The sequence below is a fragment of the Humulus lupulus genome, chromosome 1 (genome assembly GCF_963169125.1).
Source record: "Humulus lupulus chromosome 1, drHumLupu1.1, whole genome shotgun sequence".
NCBI classification, from domain to species: Eukaryota; Viridiplantae; Streptophyta; class Magnoliopsida; order Rosales; family Cannabaceae; genus Humulus; species Humulus lupulus.
Genome location: NC_084793.1, coordinates 282,161,315 through 282,181,906, shown reverse-complemented (window position 1 = coordinate 282,181,906; position 20,592 = coordinate 282,161,315). Strand labels below are relative to the sequence as shown.

General features: G+C 31.3%; 2 protein-coding genes across 3 annotated transcripts; one reads left to right on the top strand and one right to left on the bottom strand.

Moving 5' to 3' along the window:
- Positions 1-8,278: 8,278 nt before the first annotated feature.
- On the top strand, positions 8,279-9,291 carry LOC133807392 (uncharacterized). Its single transcript, XM_062245710.1, has one exon. It carries the CDS (start codon positions 8,445-8,447, stop codon positions 9,009-9,011), a length of 567 nt encoding a protein of 188 aa, XP_062101694.1. The 5' UTR covers positions 8,279-8,444; the 3' UTR covers positions 9,012-9,291.
- A 4,673-nt stretch (positions 9,292-13,964) lies between these two features.
- Positions 13,965-19,107, bottom strand: LOC133807382 (GTP-binding protein At2g22870). 2 transcript variants are annotated; one of them, XM_062245691.1, is made up of 5 exons: positions 18,892-19,107; positions 17,756-18,305; positions 17,589-17,658; positions 14,462-14,624; positions 13,965-14,370 (listed from the first exon to the last, which is right to left on the bottom strand). In XM_062245691.1, the coding sequence occupies exons 2-5, from the start codon at positions 18,228-18,230 to the stop codon at positions 14,161-14,163; spliced, it is 918 nt and encodes a 305-aa protein (XP_062101675.1). In that variant the 5' UTR covers positions 18,231-18,305; positions 18,892-19,107; the 3' UTR covers positions 13,965-14,160. The 2 variants fall into 2 exon arrangements, with proteins under 2 accessions (XP_062101675.1, XP_062101681.1); XM_062245697.1 differs by having other exon boundaries at positions 17,756-18,300.
- Between the last annotated feature and the right edge of the window lie 1,485 nt (positions 19,108-20,592).

Below are 20,592 nucleotides of genomic sequence, written 5' to 3'. Positions count from 1 at the left end.
GACCACGTCCCAACAGCAAAAAGGGGCTCACGTATAAACGAGGGGAAGGCTACAAAACACAAAGGAATAGGCTTAATACCTCTAGATGCAAACGCTCTAAAGGGACTACTACAGGGTATATATATATATAAAAAAAAAAAAAAGGAGGAGGGGCGTGCATATGGTCAAACTCACTACAAGCTCGGACTAATATACCCCATCCCAAGTGTTGCTAGTTTGGATCCGATAAAATAAATAAATAAACGGGAGAAGGAAAGAAAATATACCTCAAGCGATTAAAAGAACGAGGTCGGGGTCCAAGGAAGGTTGGGAGGCGAAAAGCACCAAAGCGTTGAAAATGCGCGTCTGCAAGGATTAACCAGAAACGTGTGTTAGTCATAAAATATACACACCAAGAAATTAGCTCATATGTAAAAAAAAAAAAAGAGAAAAAAAAAATGAAAAAATGAAGAAGTGATGAAACTATGGATAAAATGTGGTTGTGGGGGATTGAACCCTTCACCTCTTGAAAGGAGCAAGGGTCTAACTACCACTAAGCCAAGGAAGTAAGGTGAAAATGTTAAGTCATGCATGAGGGCCTATTTATAGGAACCAAGATGAATAGTCTACAAGAGCACCTAAAGACCCTCTCCTAGACTAGGGGGCAAGTGTTGATGCTCAGAATCTCATCAAGAGAAAATGCAAGGCCATCGCATGGGCGAAGCCCCACCATCTCGCGAGGTCATCATTCCGCGAGGCCGTCGCGTGGGCGAAGCCCCACCATCTCGCGAGGCCATCGCGTGGGCGAAGCCCTACCATCTCGCGAGGCCATCTCGCGAGGCCCTCACATGGGCGAAGCCCCCCTATCTCGCAAGGCCATCGCGTGGGCGAAGCCCCACCATCTTGCGAGGTCATCATTCCGCGAGGCCGTCGCGTGGGCGAAGCCCCCTATCTCGCGAGGCCCTCGCATGGGCGAAGCCCCCTATCTCGCGAGGCCATCGCATGGGCGAAGCCCCACCATCTCGCGAGGCCGTCGCGTGGGCGAAGCCCCACCATATCGCGAGGCCCTTGGGCCACTCCCACCATGCGAGGCCGAGGGAGGCTGCGAGGCTGTCAACAGCGCCCCATGCGCCAGGCCGCGCAAGGTCCCCGCGCGCGCGCCCCTGGAGGTCCATCAGCCCACCGTCTTCTCGAAAGGCCGACACCCCGTAACTTGACACATATGGCCCAAAGGCATCTTGCCTCGCACGCTAAGACGTAGAGCGAGGCCAAGCAATTATCGCCCACGCCCGTGGGTGACTTTAGGGTGCTCCGGGCATCCCATACCAAGGGTCCCGTTCCCTACACCTCGAGATCCCTATGTTTAGGAGATCCCGTACGAGTCAAATGCGACATATTTGTACGACCAAGTACTAAGTACGGATACCAGGGCCAGTGAAGTTGCTGGGGTAAGGATCATGGTCCGTACGTCTACGGCCATAGGTCAGAGCCGACACCACGACCTCCTGCGCCACTATGCCTACTGCCACGTATCAGACATGGTCACAGAAAAGTGGTGGAAACGTCTTCCTGACACCTGCTCATGTACGAGATGTACATCCACGACCTCTGAAGCCACTCCCCTAGTACAGTACGTATGTACCACTGGGTCCCCTGGGCCACTATGTACCTAAGGCCATTAGAGCCTACTATAAAATGAACTCCAAGGCCACCTGAAAAGGGGTCGGAAATTTTACTGTAGCAGAGGCATTGGTGTGAATGAAATACTAAGTTTTCCATCATTGTTATATCATTGTTCTTGAGTTATTGTTCAAGTTTTCATAGCTTTCCAATTATCGATTTTGATTTGATAATTTCTCCAACTTAACTTCGTTGACGAGTTCTCACCGTCAACACTTTCAAATCTATTTTATAAATTAATTAGTTATCATATAGTATAAAGAGTTACTCCTATAATTCTAAGTTATTAATAGCTTATTAAAAAATGATATTATTTAGTATACTGCATAGTTATTTTTAAAAGCTACATTTTCATTGCTTTTAAAATCATTTAAGATAACAATTAGTTACATTTTGATATATGACTAACAAATTTAAAGTAACCAACAAACTTAGTGAGTTAACAAAAAGATCATTTTAGTTACCAAACAATATCCTAAAGAATTTATTTTAAAAAAGTTACTTGAAATGTATTTAAAATAAATTTAAAGTTGTTTAGATTTTACTGTTTGGTTAACATAATATGAAAAAGAAACTAAAATTTTATTTTTATTTTAATCATATTCTCCAGCGACGGTGAAAAAACATATGTTTCCCACATATCAAAATGAGCACCTTGAAAGGTATGTCGTGATGGTACTACTCTTGAGTCCAACTGACTAGCATTGTGGCCAGAAAAACATTTTGAAGTTAAAAAGAAGAGAGAGAAATAAATTTATTTGAAAACAAAAAAACAAAAAAGGTGACAAAAAATGTACCTGAAATAAAAAACCAAAAAATAAATAAAATAAAGCTGATATAAACGGTATAGAAAAACAATATAAATGTAAATTAAATTAAGAAAGGTGTTTTTATAATTAAATTAGAAAAAATGTTATGGAGTGTAGAATTCTCAATCAAATATCTAGTTTTGCATTAAATATTGTTATAATAATATTTTATAATATTTAAATTTTATATTGATATAATTAAAAAATATTTAATCTTAATTAACTTCAAAAGTACATTTTGTTAATATTTGGTTAAAATTGACAAAAAAATTCTTTAAATACTGAAAGAGAAATTTATAAATAATTAATTAAAATAAAATAAGGAGGAAAAAAAAAGTGTCAATAGAATCAATTTAAATTTTAACAGAAAAAATGAAACAAAATATTAAAAAAAAAACAAAAGAGTGTGGGGTCTTCACCTTCCCTCCGCCACAGATCAATATCTTACGTACAAAATATGAAAATTAAATGTGACGTTAGTTAATAATAAGTATGTGCTTACTGAAATATTTTCTCCAATATTAAGGACGTTGATTATTTTGCAATAATAATAATTATACACTACCCACTTGGTTCGCTGAATTCAAATTAGTACAACTACTTTCTAAACCCACAGGGACTAAAATTAAGTCCATTATTATTTGTCTGGTTCTTATACATTGAAATATATATATATATATATATAATATAAGATGATATGATTCATAAACTTTATTCTATACAATTAAAATAAATTGAAAAACAATATTCCTTTTTCTTTCGACACAATTAAATTTAAAACGAAATAATTTTGTTTGGTCAAAATATAACACCTATTTATATATTTATTTAAATTGGCCAATTAAAAACCACGTGAATAGGGGATTGCTAGTATTGGCTAGTTGAGATGAGATTGGTTCACGTGGCCATCATTTTTTTCATTTAATGGAAGACAGTCTGCTTGTTGGCCAACACAACATTTTTTTTTGTTGCCAATTCACTATTATATAATTTAATTATTTTTTTATACATTTGTTGAAAGAGCAAAATGAATATATTGACTAGGCCTTGTTCAATGTCATAAAACTAATGACAAATTTTTTGGTCATCTTCCGTGGTCTTGGGAAATATGAAAAAATAAGTTACAATATTAAACAAACATTAAAACTCGTTTATGATATATTTTTTATGTGCGTGCTTACTAGTTAAAAATATAAATAATTTAAATGGGTTACGTAACAAGGTTAAAGGTTTGGTTGTTTGTCAAACTTGTAACATCAATGAATAAGAATTATTAAAATAATGACTAAGTGAACAAATGTGATGAATGTATATATGAAGATTAAAAAATGAAGTTTTTTTTTCTTACTAGTTACATATAATTATCAGTCTAGAATTTCTGCCATATAGTTTCGTGGTGAATAGAATTTAGTTATAGAGTCTTGACTGTCACTTTCTATACTGAATAATTTTTTCAACCTTTACTAATTATTGCATGGTTTAGAACTTGTTCACGTACGAGAGTAAGCCTCGAAAATCAAAATTATCCAACTGTGAAAATGAAAGGAGCATTATTGTTACAATTGAAAAGGTTGGTTTGCTATAATTTTAATTACTATCAAGTATATAAACATTATACACTTTAGATTCATTTTCAATAAAATTGAAATCTCAACAACCAAAGTAAATAATTATATAAAAATGTACAACAAATTTCACATTGCTCAGATGTTCATGAGATCTAATTGAGAAAAGATCAGGGGAGCAATTAAGCTAGCTACCGTATGGCAGGAAACAAGCAAACGTAGGCAGCAAAGCTTACCTTGATATTCCATATATATAAATGAATTCATCTTTTGCTTTGCAATGTCAAAAATTATATTGAATAAATTATATTTAAATTTATACTTTTAGTACAATATATAAACTTTTGTACTTGGCTTCTTCTAATATATGTAGCTGGTTCCGCCACTGATCCATTCGTAAAGTCTGTGGTCTTCAATCATAAACTATATGTTTCTCCATGTTGATCAAGTAAGATTATTTATTCATAAATCTTTTGATTGTATATAGGGGGTCTTTGAAGAGGCCTTCGGATTAAATCAAAATTGTGGTGCAACAAAAATGCACCTAAAATTAGAATGAGGTAAGTAAAAGTAGTGTCTTACCTCATTCTTTTTATATGTGAGGAATGACAGACGCATTTTGAGTGGCTTAAAAAGAGAAAATACTGCTTCAAGAAGAAAAGATAGACTACTCTTTCGTTTCACCTTCGAAGAATGAAGGGAACCTAGCTAGCTGGGCTTACCTTGATTGCGCTAAAATCTGATCTACCAATATTGCATAAGTGAAGAAGGGAAATGTCACTTGTGAAGCTCTTTGGACTAACTCCATGCCAACATGCCACACTAAGAATATTCTTCATCAAAATTAGAGTTTTGGTAAGGTTAGCTAGCTACTTTACTAATTGCGCTCAAAAAAGATAGCACAAAACCTACTACAGCGACAATCAAATCAGTAAGTGTCTATTACAAGAAATAATAACAAAGAAAAACTAAATTGACAACTCCTCTATACTTTGTTTTTTTTTTCTTCTTGTAAGTACATGTCACTTTCTTAGAAAGATCTTGAGTATTCTACTTAAACTTCTTTTGCAGCTAGAATTTCAAATAAAAATAATGAAAAACAAATGTATATTGTATTATAATATAATGTATCCATAATAAAGGTAGTTCTATTTTTTTTAAGTTTATAAATGTTTATTAATTTTAAATAACACTATATTAATATAAGTATGAGATTTACATAAAAAAATTGTGGTAAAATTTACTATATTAGTGTGCAGTGCTCTACAATCATAATAATTAATACTTATAAATATTTATGAGTTATTTATTTACCGTTCCATTAATTGGTTATACTATATTAATCAAACCAATTACAGTTTTACATTATGATCAACATTGATCATTTGCCCCATTGTAAAATTATCTTTGCACTTATTTTTTGTCAAATATATATTTTAGTGTAAGCAAAACATTCCCATTTTTATACTCAAATATATTAAAAAATATTAATAAATGGCATATTTGAAGGAAAAATGTAAGAGAAAAATACATATAATTTTTTTAAAACAAAAATTTTAATTTAAATATTTATTGAACTTTAGAATAAGACCTAGCGATGGAAACAAGGTGGAGAATTGGTGAGGAGTGCTCTCCTTGTCCCCATCCTCGCTAACTATTTCAAACTTTCAATCATGGTACGAGCCCCCATCCCCACATATTTTATGTCGGGGGCGTGGCAATGAATTCTCATTGGAAATCTATTTATTTTTAAAATAAAAATAAAATTATAAATAAAAAAGTGGATTACATTAAAACTAAAAAAATAACCCTATATTAATAAATACTGTCAAAAAAAAAATAAAAGGGCACTAACATACTACAAAAAAGACAAAATAGAAACATGTAAAATAAAAATTACAAAATAAAAAAAAAATTAAACAAGGCTTTGTTGGGGGCAGGCAATGTCATCTTTGTGCCTGCTCTCTTTAATAGTCAGGATGAAAAATTGTCCTTGTCTCTGTCTTATTTAGAGGGAGAATCATTTCCAAAAAAAATTTCTATAAATAAAAGCAATGTATATTTTTTTTTATTGTTGGAAAATGTTATATTTTGATTGTTGTAAACATAATAAGTAAGAAATGAATTATCGTCGCATGATGGCTGTAAAAATTCAGTAATAAATATTATTGTGGTAAAAATATAAATATAACAAATGATAACATTTTTTAAAATGTTGCAAAAATGTTATATTATTTAATATAAGGATTATACAATTTTATTATTTGCTTTAGTATCATTTTATACTTTTTTGTTTTAGTAAATGCCAAAATACTATTTTTTATTTTTCACAAATTTTGGTCAAATTTATTTTTAATATTATAAAAAATCTCTATGTTAATTACATAAATATTCAATTTCATTTTGTAAAAGTTAAAAGCCAACTTTTTTTGTTGTAAATAGTTTTAATTAATTACAAACTTAAAATTTTAAACCATTAATAATATTGTTACCTATTTTTTCTCTTCTTAGGTTTGTAATTAATTGAAATAATATGAATTATTTTTATGTTTAGGTGTTACATATAATAAATTTTAAAAACATAACAAGATTAAAAAAACATCATTATTAATGTTTTTAGAAAGTCCCTAAAAACAAATTCATTTCTAAAAAAAACTAATTTCGATAAACAAATAGAAACATATTATTATTTCATTCAATAAAAAAACTGAAGAAAAAAAATAAGAAACAACAATTTAAAAAAAAAAGTTTCTAATTAAATAAAATTAGTTAAATTTTTTATTATTAAACTTGTATATATAAGTTATAAATATTAAAACTAAAATATGATTTTTTTTAATATATGAAATTTATTATATAATGTAGGGGTATTTTGATAATATTAAATATAAATTTAACAAAAATTATGGCCGGATTATTCTATTAAGGCTACTTATGGATAGAAAAGTAAGGATAATGATTGAGATACATATAAATTGTACACAATTTTTATACATAATGAAATATATTTAATCTTAATCATATAATTAAAAATAAGGTGACTCTCACTTAAAAATATTTATGGCTCAAACTAAACAAATATTATTGTGTATAAAAAAATGTGTACAAGTTGTATGTGTCTAACATATTACCTTTGTTACAATATGCATCATTATTGCTCTTTTCATGAGATAATAACACAAATCTAGAACATATATAGTTTGAAGTTGAAGAGGAGACCCTCAAATAGTTGCAAAAAAGAAAACATGAATTTGATACCATGAATTATAAGTATCCACTGCTTATGAGTTTCTTTTTATCCTTGTACATATGGGAAAATGGTTTATGGTCGGTCAGTCATTATCATTAATAAGCCAATATGGTCAATTATAATGTCCTGTGGTCAAAGAAGCAACAAACCAAAACTGCACGTGTGTAATTTGTGGCATGACAAGAGGCGGCTGGATCTGTCCACATCTATCCCAAAGGCACTATCCAATCCCAGCTAGATTCCACCTCTTCTTACTTGTTAAGCTCCTCTTTAATTTGATTAATTTTTTAAAAGTAAATTAAATTAAAATACCCAAGCAAAAAAATCATCTGTATGTGCTTTAATTAAGAACAAACCGAGTGCCGCCGCTATTAAATAAAAAGAAGGGTTTATATTTTTTTATTCATTGATTTGTCTTATTATTTGTTTCTACTCTTTGTTTTGATAAATAGTTTTTTGGTTTTTGTATTTTGTAAAATGGTTCAAATAGACTCCTAAATTTGATTTTGATGAACAAAAAATTGAATATAACAACACAGTTAGAATGATTATATTTTTGTTCTGAGTTGTTAGTTTGATGAATTATTTGTGATTTTAGTTCAAAAAACTTTGATCGAAATCGGGTTTATGGATCAATTTGAACTATTTTAGAAAATATAGGGTCCAAAAAATAATTTATCAAAATACAAAGTCCAAATAAATAATAAAACAAAACTCAAAATCTAAAAAATTTAAAAACCCTAAAAATAAAAAAATAAAAAAACATATGAAACATCAAAGAGGTGGCGAGAAGTATTAAGAAGAAATTGAAATATTCATAGGAAAGTCAAACCTGAGTATTTTGACCAAGAATTTGCTTATTATTTATATGTATAGGAGACATGTATTGCCGCCGACGGTTAAAGACAAAAAAACGACAATAATATCACCAAGTTCCTCTTCAAAAATCCACTTCGTCTTATATATATTCAATCCCTTTCTTTACTTATATATATATATATATATATAAATCAAAACTCTCCTCTCTCTTCTATTATTCATCATCTCTCTATATATACATACATATATATATATATATATACAAGTCACTCCTTTGATTCTCCATTTCATTACTAACTCAGAAAACACCACATAATATATAGTATAACAATATTAGCGGCAATGGAAGCTTATTCTTACTCTTCTTCTTCTTCGACTTCAAACAATACTAAAGTCCCTTACTACTCTTCGTCACTGCACTCGGTCAGGAAATCTGCACCGGCTAAGCCATGGAAGAAGCCGGTGGCGCCGCTGCCGCCGACTCCGCCGCGAGTGTACAAGGTCGACCCCATTAACTTCAGGGGTCTTGTTCAGAAGCTGACGGCTGCGCCTGAGTTCCAGCTCGAGTCCAGCAGTCCCCCTCAGCCGCAGCTACGGCTGCAGAGCATGGCGCCGCCGCCAGTTCAAGCAATTTCTCCTTCAGTTCAGATCCACCGTCCTACGCCGGAAAAAGCATCATCATTGTCTACGGTGTACAAGGAGTTCTCTGAGATTTTACAATACGAGAAGAAACATCAGAATAATACTAATAAGTTGGGATTAGCTGAGATTAACAGCGTTGTTGGGTCGAGTTTTCTTGGACTAAACTCGTCATCTTCTATATCATCACCTTCTACTTCTCATAATTGGTGCTCTTATCTGTTGAGCCCCGGAACTCTTTCCACTATGGAGCAGAGTACAGTTCTTTAGAATGATCACACACACATATATATATTTATATATATTTAATGGTTCATTATTATTACTGTATAATTACACACACCAGACTTGGCGAGTCGACTCAATCTGATGGGATTTTAGTTTCGTCCTTTTATTTTATATTTTTAGGTATGTTAATTAGATTAATGTATACGGGAGCTTTGTAATGTGCTCGAGAGATGGATGAGTACAGGTACTTGATACTGCTCGGTATAATTAATATTGTAATTGCATTAATAACATAATGAAAATAATAACCTTTTTATATATATATATGAATCAAGTTCATGAACATATATCATAAAGCAACTTATTGAGAGGGGGAGTTGAGTAGAAAATAATGCTATGTTGATGAGATGTCATTATTATGGCTATTTATTTATATATATATATATGATGACAATTCTATCTTGAAATTAGTTGGATTGAGAATATATATAAATATGACATTTAACTAACTATATATTATAACATGATCTTGTGATGTGAACCTAACAAATGAGAGGATGGACCTAGCAAGCCGCCGCGGCCTCCGGGTGCCAGCTGATTTTTCTTTGCTGGAACAACCTTGTTCATTGAATAAAACTAGCTGATGGGCACCATAGGAGGGGCCCTCCCTTTTGGTAATATCCAATATTGATGCTATTATCAATTCTAGCATTACCTCCCTTTGGTAATATCTAATATTGATGCTATCATTACTAGCCAGATCATCAACTATTACATTGTTTAAACGGTTAATAAAATGAAAAGTACATAACTCAAAGCCCTTTGTAGGGGTCGGTCTTCCAATCTGGGGGCTACTTTCGAGTCAGACAATATGGCTATCTTTGTCCATCCTTTCTCTATACCAACATCCCACTTTCCAGGGCAGATGAAGCTCTGCTTCTGCCAGTGAGTGACTCGACACCGGCATCTTACTACGATTACGTCATAGCTGGTTAGCATTAAAAATTGAATTGCTTTGTTGTCCGTATAAAAATAAAATTACAATTACAACCTCATTAAGCCGCCGATATCTACGCATTTTCTTCCAGAGAAAGACCAAGGTGAAAAAGCACTAATATGTTTCTAGGGTACATTTGCCATTTGTTTGGGAGTCATGAAAACATGAGAATGGAAATGAGAATAGAAATAAAGATAGAATGGAATAAAATTTAGTAGAAATTATGGGCCCGTTTGGGTTTGATTTTTGTTTTTTGTTTTTAAAGTTACGTAGTTTTTGTAGAACAGAAAACAGTTTTTGTAGTTTTCAAAAAATAAAAGTTGTTTGGTTAATGTTTTCTAAAAATAATTTTTTTGTTTTTTTTTTTAAAATCTTAAATAAAAAATTAACAAATATACTTACAAAGATAAAAATATTTTAAAAGTTTTTAATAAATAATGAGATAAAATAATTTGAAAGAAAAAATGATGAAAAATAAAGAGTGAGAAAGTAAGGAGAGAAAATTTGAGGAAATAGAAATTGAGAAGAGAGATATTGATTGATGCAAGAAAAAATGAGAGAGAATGTGATGAGAAAGAAAGTGAAGAGAGAGAGAGAAAATGGCGAGAGAGAGAAAATGAGGAAATATTAAGTGATGAGAGAAAGTGGGAATATAGTAAATGATGCAAAAGAAAATAAGGAGATAGAATATGATGAAATGGAAAATAAAAATATAAAAAGTGTGAAGAGAGAAAATAGTAAGAGAGAAAGTGATGAAAAAGAAAATAAGGAAATAGAAAGTGATGTGTGAGAAAGTGAAGAGAGAGAAAATGATGTCACAATATATGATGTTAGATAATAATAATTAAAAAAGTGATGTGAGAAAAAAAATAGACAAAAAAAATTTGAGAACAACAGAAAATAATTTTTTTTTGTTTTCAAATTTTTTTATTTTTTGTAACTTTGTTTTTAAAAATTGTTTTATGAAAACAACGTCAAACAACCCCAATTTATTTTCAAAAAACATTTTTTAGCTTTTAAAAATAGAAAACAATTTTTTAGTTAAAGAGCCTGACATTCTCTATATTTTTTATAATTTACTTTTACATTTAATTATTTTATAAGAATTTCAATTTGTTAATGTTTCTATGACTTTTTTTTAAGTTAATATTAAATTGTAAAATTTAAAACTTAGTTATTTAAAATGTAATATATTAAAAAATATTTATAAAAATTTCCCTTAGTTTTAATATAAATAAAAACAGTTAATAATTTTTTTAATTGTATATTGGAATGAACTTTCCATTTGTTTTTGGTTCATTCCTTATTTCCAAAGGTTCATTCCTTATTTCCAAACCAAATATAGGAAAAGTTAAAATGATATCCTTTATTCCATTTTCCTTCCCCAACCAAATGGGGCCTAGGTGTGGACAAATCTTTATATAGATGACAAAACCAACTAATTCGCCTATAACCCACCTCTAAAAATTAAGGGAAAAGTTGAGAACTACCCATTTTTAGGATTAGTTAACTAAAATTAGACACTAAATATATTTAGTTGAACTTTACTCATTATTATCGTGAGACTTTCCAAATTACCCTTATTTGAACACATAGTTTTAAGTGTTATTGTAATGTATATTATATGTGTCATATTATAGTTAAATTAGAAATACATTCTAATTGTAGCGTGTTTAAGGAGAAAAAAAAACATGTAATTGAAGGGGTGTAATTGGTACATTAATTGAAAATTTGGGTACTAAAATAAGAGTTAAAAATAGTGGGTAAAAATTAAAATAGATAATTTAAAATAGGTACCGGGTCTAATTTCCACAAAAATTAAACATCCAATTTTAATCGAATTGGATAAATAAAATAATAATTTAATTTGGATAAATCAAATAATAATTTAATTTGGATAAGTTGATTGATGAATTGTATATGCTGAAATTCAATACAACCAACCAATTCAAGTATATTATATAATTAATATTTTCTCAAGAGTTATTTAAATCTTCTTGGGAATTAAGTGACTATTTATTCAAGTTCATCAGTTTTGAGTAAGTTCCTTAAAAACACTCTCAATGGATGAGCTAAAATATGTTATTCTTTATAATATAGAGAAAAAATAGTCAAGTAGTCTTCCAATAGATAATGTAAAGTTATATTTTTTTACCTAAATGAATATTATCTCTCTATATGTAGTGAAACACTATTCATCAAGTTATAAATATTTTATTCTTTTTTTATAAACTTTTGTATATGTATGAGTGTGATATTATTATATTTAATTATTTTATTTCTTAGAATGAATAAAATATTTTAAAAAATATAATATATAAATGATGTTGAGAAAAAATATAGAAGCAGAGGTATAGTATAATGTAAAAGTTTTGAGGTAAATTATAAAAAAAGTATGTTTTGGTGATATATTTTGTAATACACTTTTTCTATAATATTTAGCTAAAACTCATAAAAACATCTTCCATCAGCTCCTTTATACATATATTTATAATAGTTATGCACAAACTCCAATTAATCTATATTTACATTTACAAATTCTTTATATAATATTTTAATATTTTTTTTATAAGTTTTCTCTCTCCATTTAGTATATATTTATTATTATTTTTTTCTTTTTCAATTATTTTATTTTACTTTAAGTAATAAAATCTATTTAAAGATATAATATTTAAATGATGTAAAGAAATATATAGAAAAGCTCATGTATGATATAATGTAAAACTTAGAGATAAAATAGAAAAATGTGTGTTTTGATGAGGTATTTCAAAAGAAGGAGTAGAACACCCATTGTGAGAGTGCTCTAAGTGGTTAAACCTTTGTTTAGTATTGTTTATTTGTCATAATATTTATATTTGACTTGTTGTACTTGAAACATACCCAACACAACACCCATTGAAAAACATGTGAATTGCTTGAATAGCTAGGAAAATAACCCATGAACATCTTGAAATGAAGAAAGAGAGGAAATACAACAAGATGATTAAGTCCAAGAAGAGAGATGAGAAAGAAGAAGATGGGAAGAATGGGAAAGGACGGAGAAGATGACATTTTTTTAAAAAAATTTGCTAGTTATTTTTAGTCTGTGAAACAACTGTAGTTAAGATTTTAAAATACTAGATGAGGTAGCAAAATATAGTGTTGTGACATTGGATTGTAGATAGAGAATTCAAGATCCGGACAAAGGGACTTGTAAGCTCCAGTCGTGACTTGTCAGACTACGACTGGGTCTTCACCATGAGTTCTGTTTTAAGCTCACATAAGTGGGTCTTAAGGACAGTTCTAACCAGACTGCAAAACAACAAATATATTACTAAAAAGACACAAAATCAAATCTAACCCAACTTCATTTATCTCACCATTATGCTGTCAAGCTACAGAACTTCACTAAATATGGAGTACTGTAGCAACGGCAAAACAAAAAACAGTACTATTTTGTTTTTTTATATTAGTATTTAATAATGAATATATATGTATATTATTTTATATATAAGATAAAATAATAAATAATATACTCTTTGATGTAATTTTTGTTGTTGTGATTGGAATGGAAAAAAAAATATAGTGCTAAGATTCCTTAATTTTTGTGTTGATGCAACACCATATGTGGTGTTATGGGTTGAAAATAGTCTAAGCTCCACATTTTTCTCGAAACTTAAAAATGTAACACATGCATGTGGCTGAGTCCTTGATGTGAGCCTCGACCAAGCTTCATGTACATCAATTTTATTGAGTGTGTTCTGAGCATAAACAATCTAACATAGAGGGTTGAAAGTAAAAATATAATGGAAGTGTCGGTTTATTCAGTTGGCTACGAACAAGATGGTTTTAATTACATGGTTTATTGTTCAAACTGTTATATCTCTTTTAGTTAGTTGGTTAGTTATGGTGATGTGGACTTTCTTGACTCTATATTTAGTCTATTAAGAGAAGAACTACCATGAAAATTAAATGACCCAAAGAACGACTAGAAATTAACAGAGCAAAAAAACACTAGGTAACCTGAAAAACGGTAATCATCTATATGTATATACAAGAGAAGATCTTTACATTCTGCTCTAGGGCTAAATTACAACGACGAAAACGTTAATAATGCATTTTCTGAGAAAAATCGATCGAAAACATGAAAATAATTGTGTTCAAGTCACTAGTTTTCTACGCAGGGTTTTAGCATCAAGTTATTCGACTTAAGCTTCACTGATCCCAGTAGTTTCTTAGCTGTGACATGTGCAGGAGGAGCTCATCTCTGCCCAAGCCAGTGACACTGCTGGTCATGATCCATGGAGGATGCTTCGGAAAGTTCTCCGCAATCAACTGCTGAAAATTCCGGATGTTTTCATCTGGCCTTTTCCCTTTTCCTACCTTCATTTTGTCACACTTGGTAAAAACAAAAGTTAACGGTATCTGACATCAACAAAGGGCAGAAGATTTATTAGAAATGAAGTTTTACCAAGCTCGAGTGGGATAGTTAAAGGGTTAAAAGTAAGCAGATTACCTTATTGCGTCCAAGCCAATTCGCACAATCCAAGTCAATCTTTTGAGGTGGAACACTTGCATCAACGAGAAGTAGAACAGCAACCAGATTATCTCTGTTAAGAAAATACCCTTTGGTGAATGATGACCAATCCGTTCGAGCTGATTCTGAAACCTTGGCAAATCTACAAACAAAGTAAGCATAATAAACTATTAGATGTATATTCCATGGTAACAACATATGTCATATTCATTTAGTTGGACAAAAAGTAAGCAGTATATGCTTGAGAAACTTTGACTGAAAAAACTGAATTAGAAGACATAACGTTTCTGGAATCCTTGACATTATAAAAACTACAAGGCTCTAGGTTCTCCAAAAAAAAAAATTACTGACATATAATTTTGAAATTCCAAAAATATCATAAGTAAAAGAATACTTTAATCCAAGGTGATCAAATTCTCCAAAAACTTATCATCTATCACGTACATAATCTCTCTGAATATAACAATATTTGATGCTCACAAAGTGGTGTGAAAGCTGAAAGACTCGTCATGTTTATAAGTTCTCCCCCAAAATCATGGAAGATCATAAAGTCATAAACTATATGATGCCAAGTGTACAATTACTAAGTTTAATAAAGTACTTATAAGGCTACATATGTAGCATACATATGCATATCTATACAAAGATAAATGATTAAAAATGTGATATTTATGAAAGATGAATGCAGCTTGAGAATATTTGAGTAGCTAATCATTTGATAACCCTTAGAAATTGAGTTTGATTACAGCCCTATTAACCAAAGTACAAATGCGTCACAGTGTTTATAAATGAATATTGACCTAAAATATCTATTTCAGAGTTTAACTTAATATGACTTCTAATATGACAGGCATTGTGTAAACCTGAAAACGTAGAACTTTTGAGAAAAATAGACTATTAATCTATATACAAAAATGAGTTTCCTATACTGTAGTCATCCCATTCTTACTATATAGAAATTAAGGGAAGAGAGAGCCTTTTCAATGTTTTCTTGCAATTTGTTTTATTCCTTTTGTTACAGTAATTAAACTATTGCACAAAAAGTCAAGACAATTATTAAAAAAAATAGAAAAACACTAGCTAACAGCAAGTATTCCTGTGACTAACCTTCTCTATAATATATGAAAAATAACAACTGAAAAGTGGAGGGATGAGACTTATTTACTAGTACTACCATCAAGAAAACGCTACATTTTAGGACTGTGTAATTACCATCACATCACAAATCAAAGTATGTTAACTCTCCAAGAGATGGTCAAAGCACAATATTTAATTATGATCACTATAAAAAAAATTAAAACACATAATCCATTTGTAAAGAAAAATATAAATAAATAAAAACCAATGATAATGCAAAAATTAGTACTCTATCAATTGGCAGAACCATTGATAAAAGACGGAGATGCTGAGAGACTTCATATTCTAAAAAATTATGTTAAGAAATATACCATCATAATGCAACCCATTTCAAGTCAATGAAGCGTGCAATCTTGTAAATGACAAATAGTGTGAAAATAGAAGACAGTATATGTCCGTTTGCAATGAAATACAGGGGAGGCTGAAAATGGCTTTAACCAAAGAGTTACATACTAATAAAGTACTTGTTTAGTATGAATTTTGTTTTGTAAATTTATTTATTTGAACATAAAGCATTGTGGATATCATCTCGAGGAAATTTTTGGGATGATCGCCACTCTTTCATTTCATTCTTTTAATTGTATTAAACAAGTTAAAGAACAACTATTCTTTTAATTTGTAAATTTGTCAAAACTCATACGCATAAGATCAACAAAATTTTTAACACCAATGCTAGATATCAATGGAAAGGACTATTTCAAGTAACCTTGACTAGTTTGTCCATATAAATTTCTAATAAAACCTAGTCAAGTAGAAATGGTCTTGAGGATTTGTATCACATGAAACTACATAATTATACACATTGAAAACCATAAGTTTAAAATAAACCTTAGCTTGTCAAGAAGAATGAGATTTGGTTTGGTATTACCCATGACCGTGATAGGAACCCAAATAGAAAGAGCACATAGCAGTAGGTAAAACTATGTAGAATAGGTGAAAGAAAAAATGCATTACTGAATTAAAAAGAGAAATACATGAGAAAAATAATACATACACTTCGCAAAGGGGCCTGGGACCTCCCCCAACAAAGCTTTATGCTCACTACAACTTTTACTCATCGATGTCCTATCTCTCCACTCAACTATGCACTGGATTATATAGCCAGCTACGCCAATTGTTCTTTCTAACAAATCAACTAACTTACGTCCTAACAGTCAGCTATCCACTAACATGGCAATCCTAACAGACAATCCTAACAGACGGAACAAATTTAAAGTACCAACTTTTGTTCACTAGGTGCTTTTTACATAATCTCATCCTCATCTTGTTTTAATAAAGCTAATACACTGAATGCACATTATAAACCAAAAACAAAGAAGTCCAAAGTTCAAATCTCATACCTCCACCTTATTCCTTTCTCCTCTCACTACTGAGATAGCCTCAGTGGCTTTCTCATCCTCATCTTTGTCTATTAGACACTTTGAGAAGTCTCTATCCTTCAAGGCTTTTTCTCATGATGTACCAATAAAGCCCCCCCATCTTAATCCGTTATAGACTAAAATCAATTGCTCCATTTAATTTTTCCACATGACATCTGGTAGTATTTATAATCTTACTTAGATATTATTGTAAGAGAAAAGTGCCAATATGGAGAGACTAAATAGGAAAAAAAAAAGACAAAATATATTCAAATCAAATAAATAAGTTTTGTCATTGAAGGAGTCATGCTTATGACTTTTGGGAAAACAGATTTATAGCAACTATCTCAACTAACAAGTATGAAATCAACTACAATTCTAGCTACAAACTTAATCTTCAGTAAACGTGCTCTTTTCTCTATAAACAAATATTGACAGAAGCAGTCAGTCATGAAAAATGATCCAATGATAGAATTGTATCACACCAAGCTTTTACATTAAGTAAACACTTTTCATTGCGACAAAAAAAAAAAAACATTGAGGAAACACTTAACAAACCATAAGTATTAAACACAACTTAACTAGTTAAAAAGAATGAGACTTGGCATTACCCATAACCAGGTAAATCCACAATGTACCAGCTTTTGTTGACCAAAAAATGATTGATAAGCTGAGTTTTCCCTGCACAATGGTAAACTCATTTTTCATTACTCTGTTAACATTTAAAAAATAAATAAAACCTTCATTGGAAAAAAAAAAAAAAGGTGGGAATGAAAACCTGGTTTTTTAGAAGTAAGAGCAACTTCCTTTTTGCGAACAAGGGCATTTATAAGTGAGGACTTGCCAACATTGGATCGACCAAGAATTGCAAATTCGGGTCTGTTATCTTTGGGGCAATCCTTGGCTTTACCACTGCTTTTCACGAACTCCACCTCCTTAATCTTTGAATCACCAGCGTAGGGTCCAATAACGATATTAGAACCTGCTAGGACCATGTCCTCCGTGACCTCCTCTGGGTCGACTCCAGGCGGTACGAACATAAACGTACGGAGGAACTTGGCAGCCTCCGAAAATGAAGAGCTCGTGGGGGCCTTTGAAGCTGAAGCATGCTCACTCGTGTGCGGACGAGCTGAGCTCGAGAGTGTATTTTGGAAAGAGAGAGTGAAAGGTTGACTTTTTTTAGGATACGAAGAAGATGAAGAGGATAAGAGAGACGTGAACTGGAGACTTAGGAGGCGGTTTCGAAGTAACATTGTTTGAATCTGTGTAGTCTGTAGCCACTTCGGTGTTGAAGATTAGGTTAGAGACTGTTCATTCCCCCTTCTTTTCTGTGCAAATGAAGATAGTTATTACTACTTTTCCTTCCACACTATTTGCAATTTACAAACTTTTAGAATAAGAAATCTCACAAATACCAAAAATTATTACTACATGCCAGAATTTTCACACTACCATTGGTTACATTTTAAGAAGCGAGCAGGATTATCATTAGGATGCTTAATTTGTCATAGTGATCATCATTGAATATTGTGATTTGACAATCTTTTCGAGAGATAATTGAGTGTATTTTTTTTTAATGTGATGGGTTCTACGTAGTTCTAAATCACAATTATGGAATAAAATTTTTAGAAATTACCAATCAAATTACTGTAAGTCCCACATTTTATAGTTTTACAAAATATAAAATTGCATTTGGATTAGAAACGCCTAAAAATTAAAGAAAGAAAAAAAAATCCTAACCAGAATAAGATATCACAAGACAAAGCCAAGAGTCCAATACCAAGAGACACTATAAGCCTGAATATATATAAGTTATATATCAATGAAGAAGACAAGAACAATAGTACAATACCATATGCATATCAAAACAGACAAGTTTATAATATGAAAACAATCAACCAGGGCCGTCTCTACCTTAAGGGCGAGATGGTGGACCGAGAGCTGGAGTGAGAACTGAGAAGCACCGTGAGCTGCGTGAGGGCTGAGGAGTCCGTGAGACTGAGAGTGAGGCTTTCGTTTTCCTCAGCGGGTTGTCCCGGAGGAGCAGAGAGTGGGAGAAAATTAATAGACTAGTAGCAGAGACAGAGAGAGTAAAGATAGGCTCACACTCCTCTCTCTCCCTTCTTGACCCTTCCCATGATGGGGCTCAAATGAGGTCTTGTACCTACCTCGGCCAGCTGTATTGGGTTTCAGGCCCATTTTCTTCGTGGATACAGGCCACTGGTATTGTGGGCCCAAGCCACTCCCTTGTTCATGCATTGGATAGAAGCATATCTTGGTTTAGCCCTCTCCTCCTGGTTCTTTTCTTCTTTTGAAATTTATGAGTTTGGATTACTGTGTTTTGTTTTAGATTGGGGTGTTTTTTTTAGTTCTATATTATTATTAGAGTATAGTGTCTCACGTAGGATAAGTGTAAAAATATTGAGTCATTAATAACAACATAAATAATTTTATTAATCATCAATTGATTTTTAGATGGAACTTCATGATTCTTGTCATGTTTTAATGAGATATATCCCTAGCGGATATTCGAACCACACTTATTCAAACAGTGAGCCAAATTAAAAAAAAAAAGTAAGTTGCATGAGATTCGCATAGTGCAACAAGACACTTGATATCCATATAGCAAGCTAAGCCGCACGAGATCCGCATAGTACAAAAAAATATTTGAGATAAAAAAAATAAAATAAGCTAGCTGAGAAATGCAACTTGTGATTCATTAATTCAAGATTAGTAAGCAAAAAATAGTCACCATATTGATGGAAGATATTGGAGTATAGTGTCTCATATGGAACAAACGTAAGAATATTAATTCATTAATTAGAACATGAGTAACTTCATTTATCACTAATTATTTTTTAAATTGAGTCTCATGATTCTTCTCACATAATTGGATTACAAAATCTTTTAGCTTCTATATTGTGTCTAGTTTCCATTCTGTTTTAAAAATCAGTTATTGAATCATAAATCGTGATTATTGTATTAAGAGAGTCGTTTTGATTTGTAAGCATTTAAAGAAGTGCTGGTCACTTTGGCTGCAAGATTCAACGGGGCAGAGAGTTGTCTTTTTGCAAATAACTCTCATTGCTCTTGAATTTGGTCATGTGAGTTTCTTTTCATAAATATACACACTTTAAGATTTTCTTAAATTTATGATTTTTTTCCCAACTTAAGCTAATTGTGTTGGAAAATATTTTCATACTGCTAAGTTTTTATTGAAATAAAGCCATATATTTTTTTAGTTTAGAATTTAGATATTTGTGTTACTTTTTTTTTGGGTATTCTTATCATTACATCCCATTTTTAAAGGATTTTCATAATGTTTAATCATTTATTAACCAAAGATTAATGAGAGCAAATTAATGTTTATTTAAAATTTGACAAAAAATGTATTTATTCAATTTGATCTAAAATCTTCCAAATATTTTTGATGCATATGTCGTATACTCATTTTTAAACAGTGTAGCAATTAATCAAAATATTTCTTTTCAAGTCTATACTTGCCACTCCATCAACGGCAATAGATATGCGAAATCTTACTCCTGAGTCACGTTTCTGTGACTCTAATTACATCCATTATTGAGTATTAACTTTTATATATTCATACATATATAT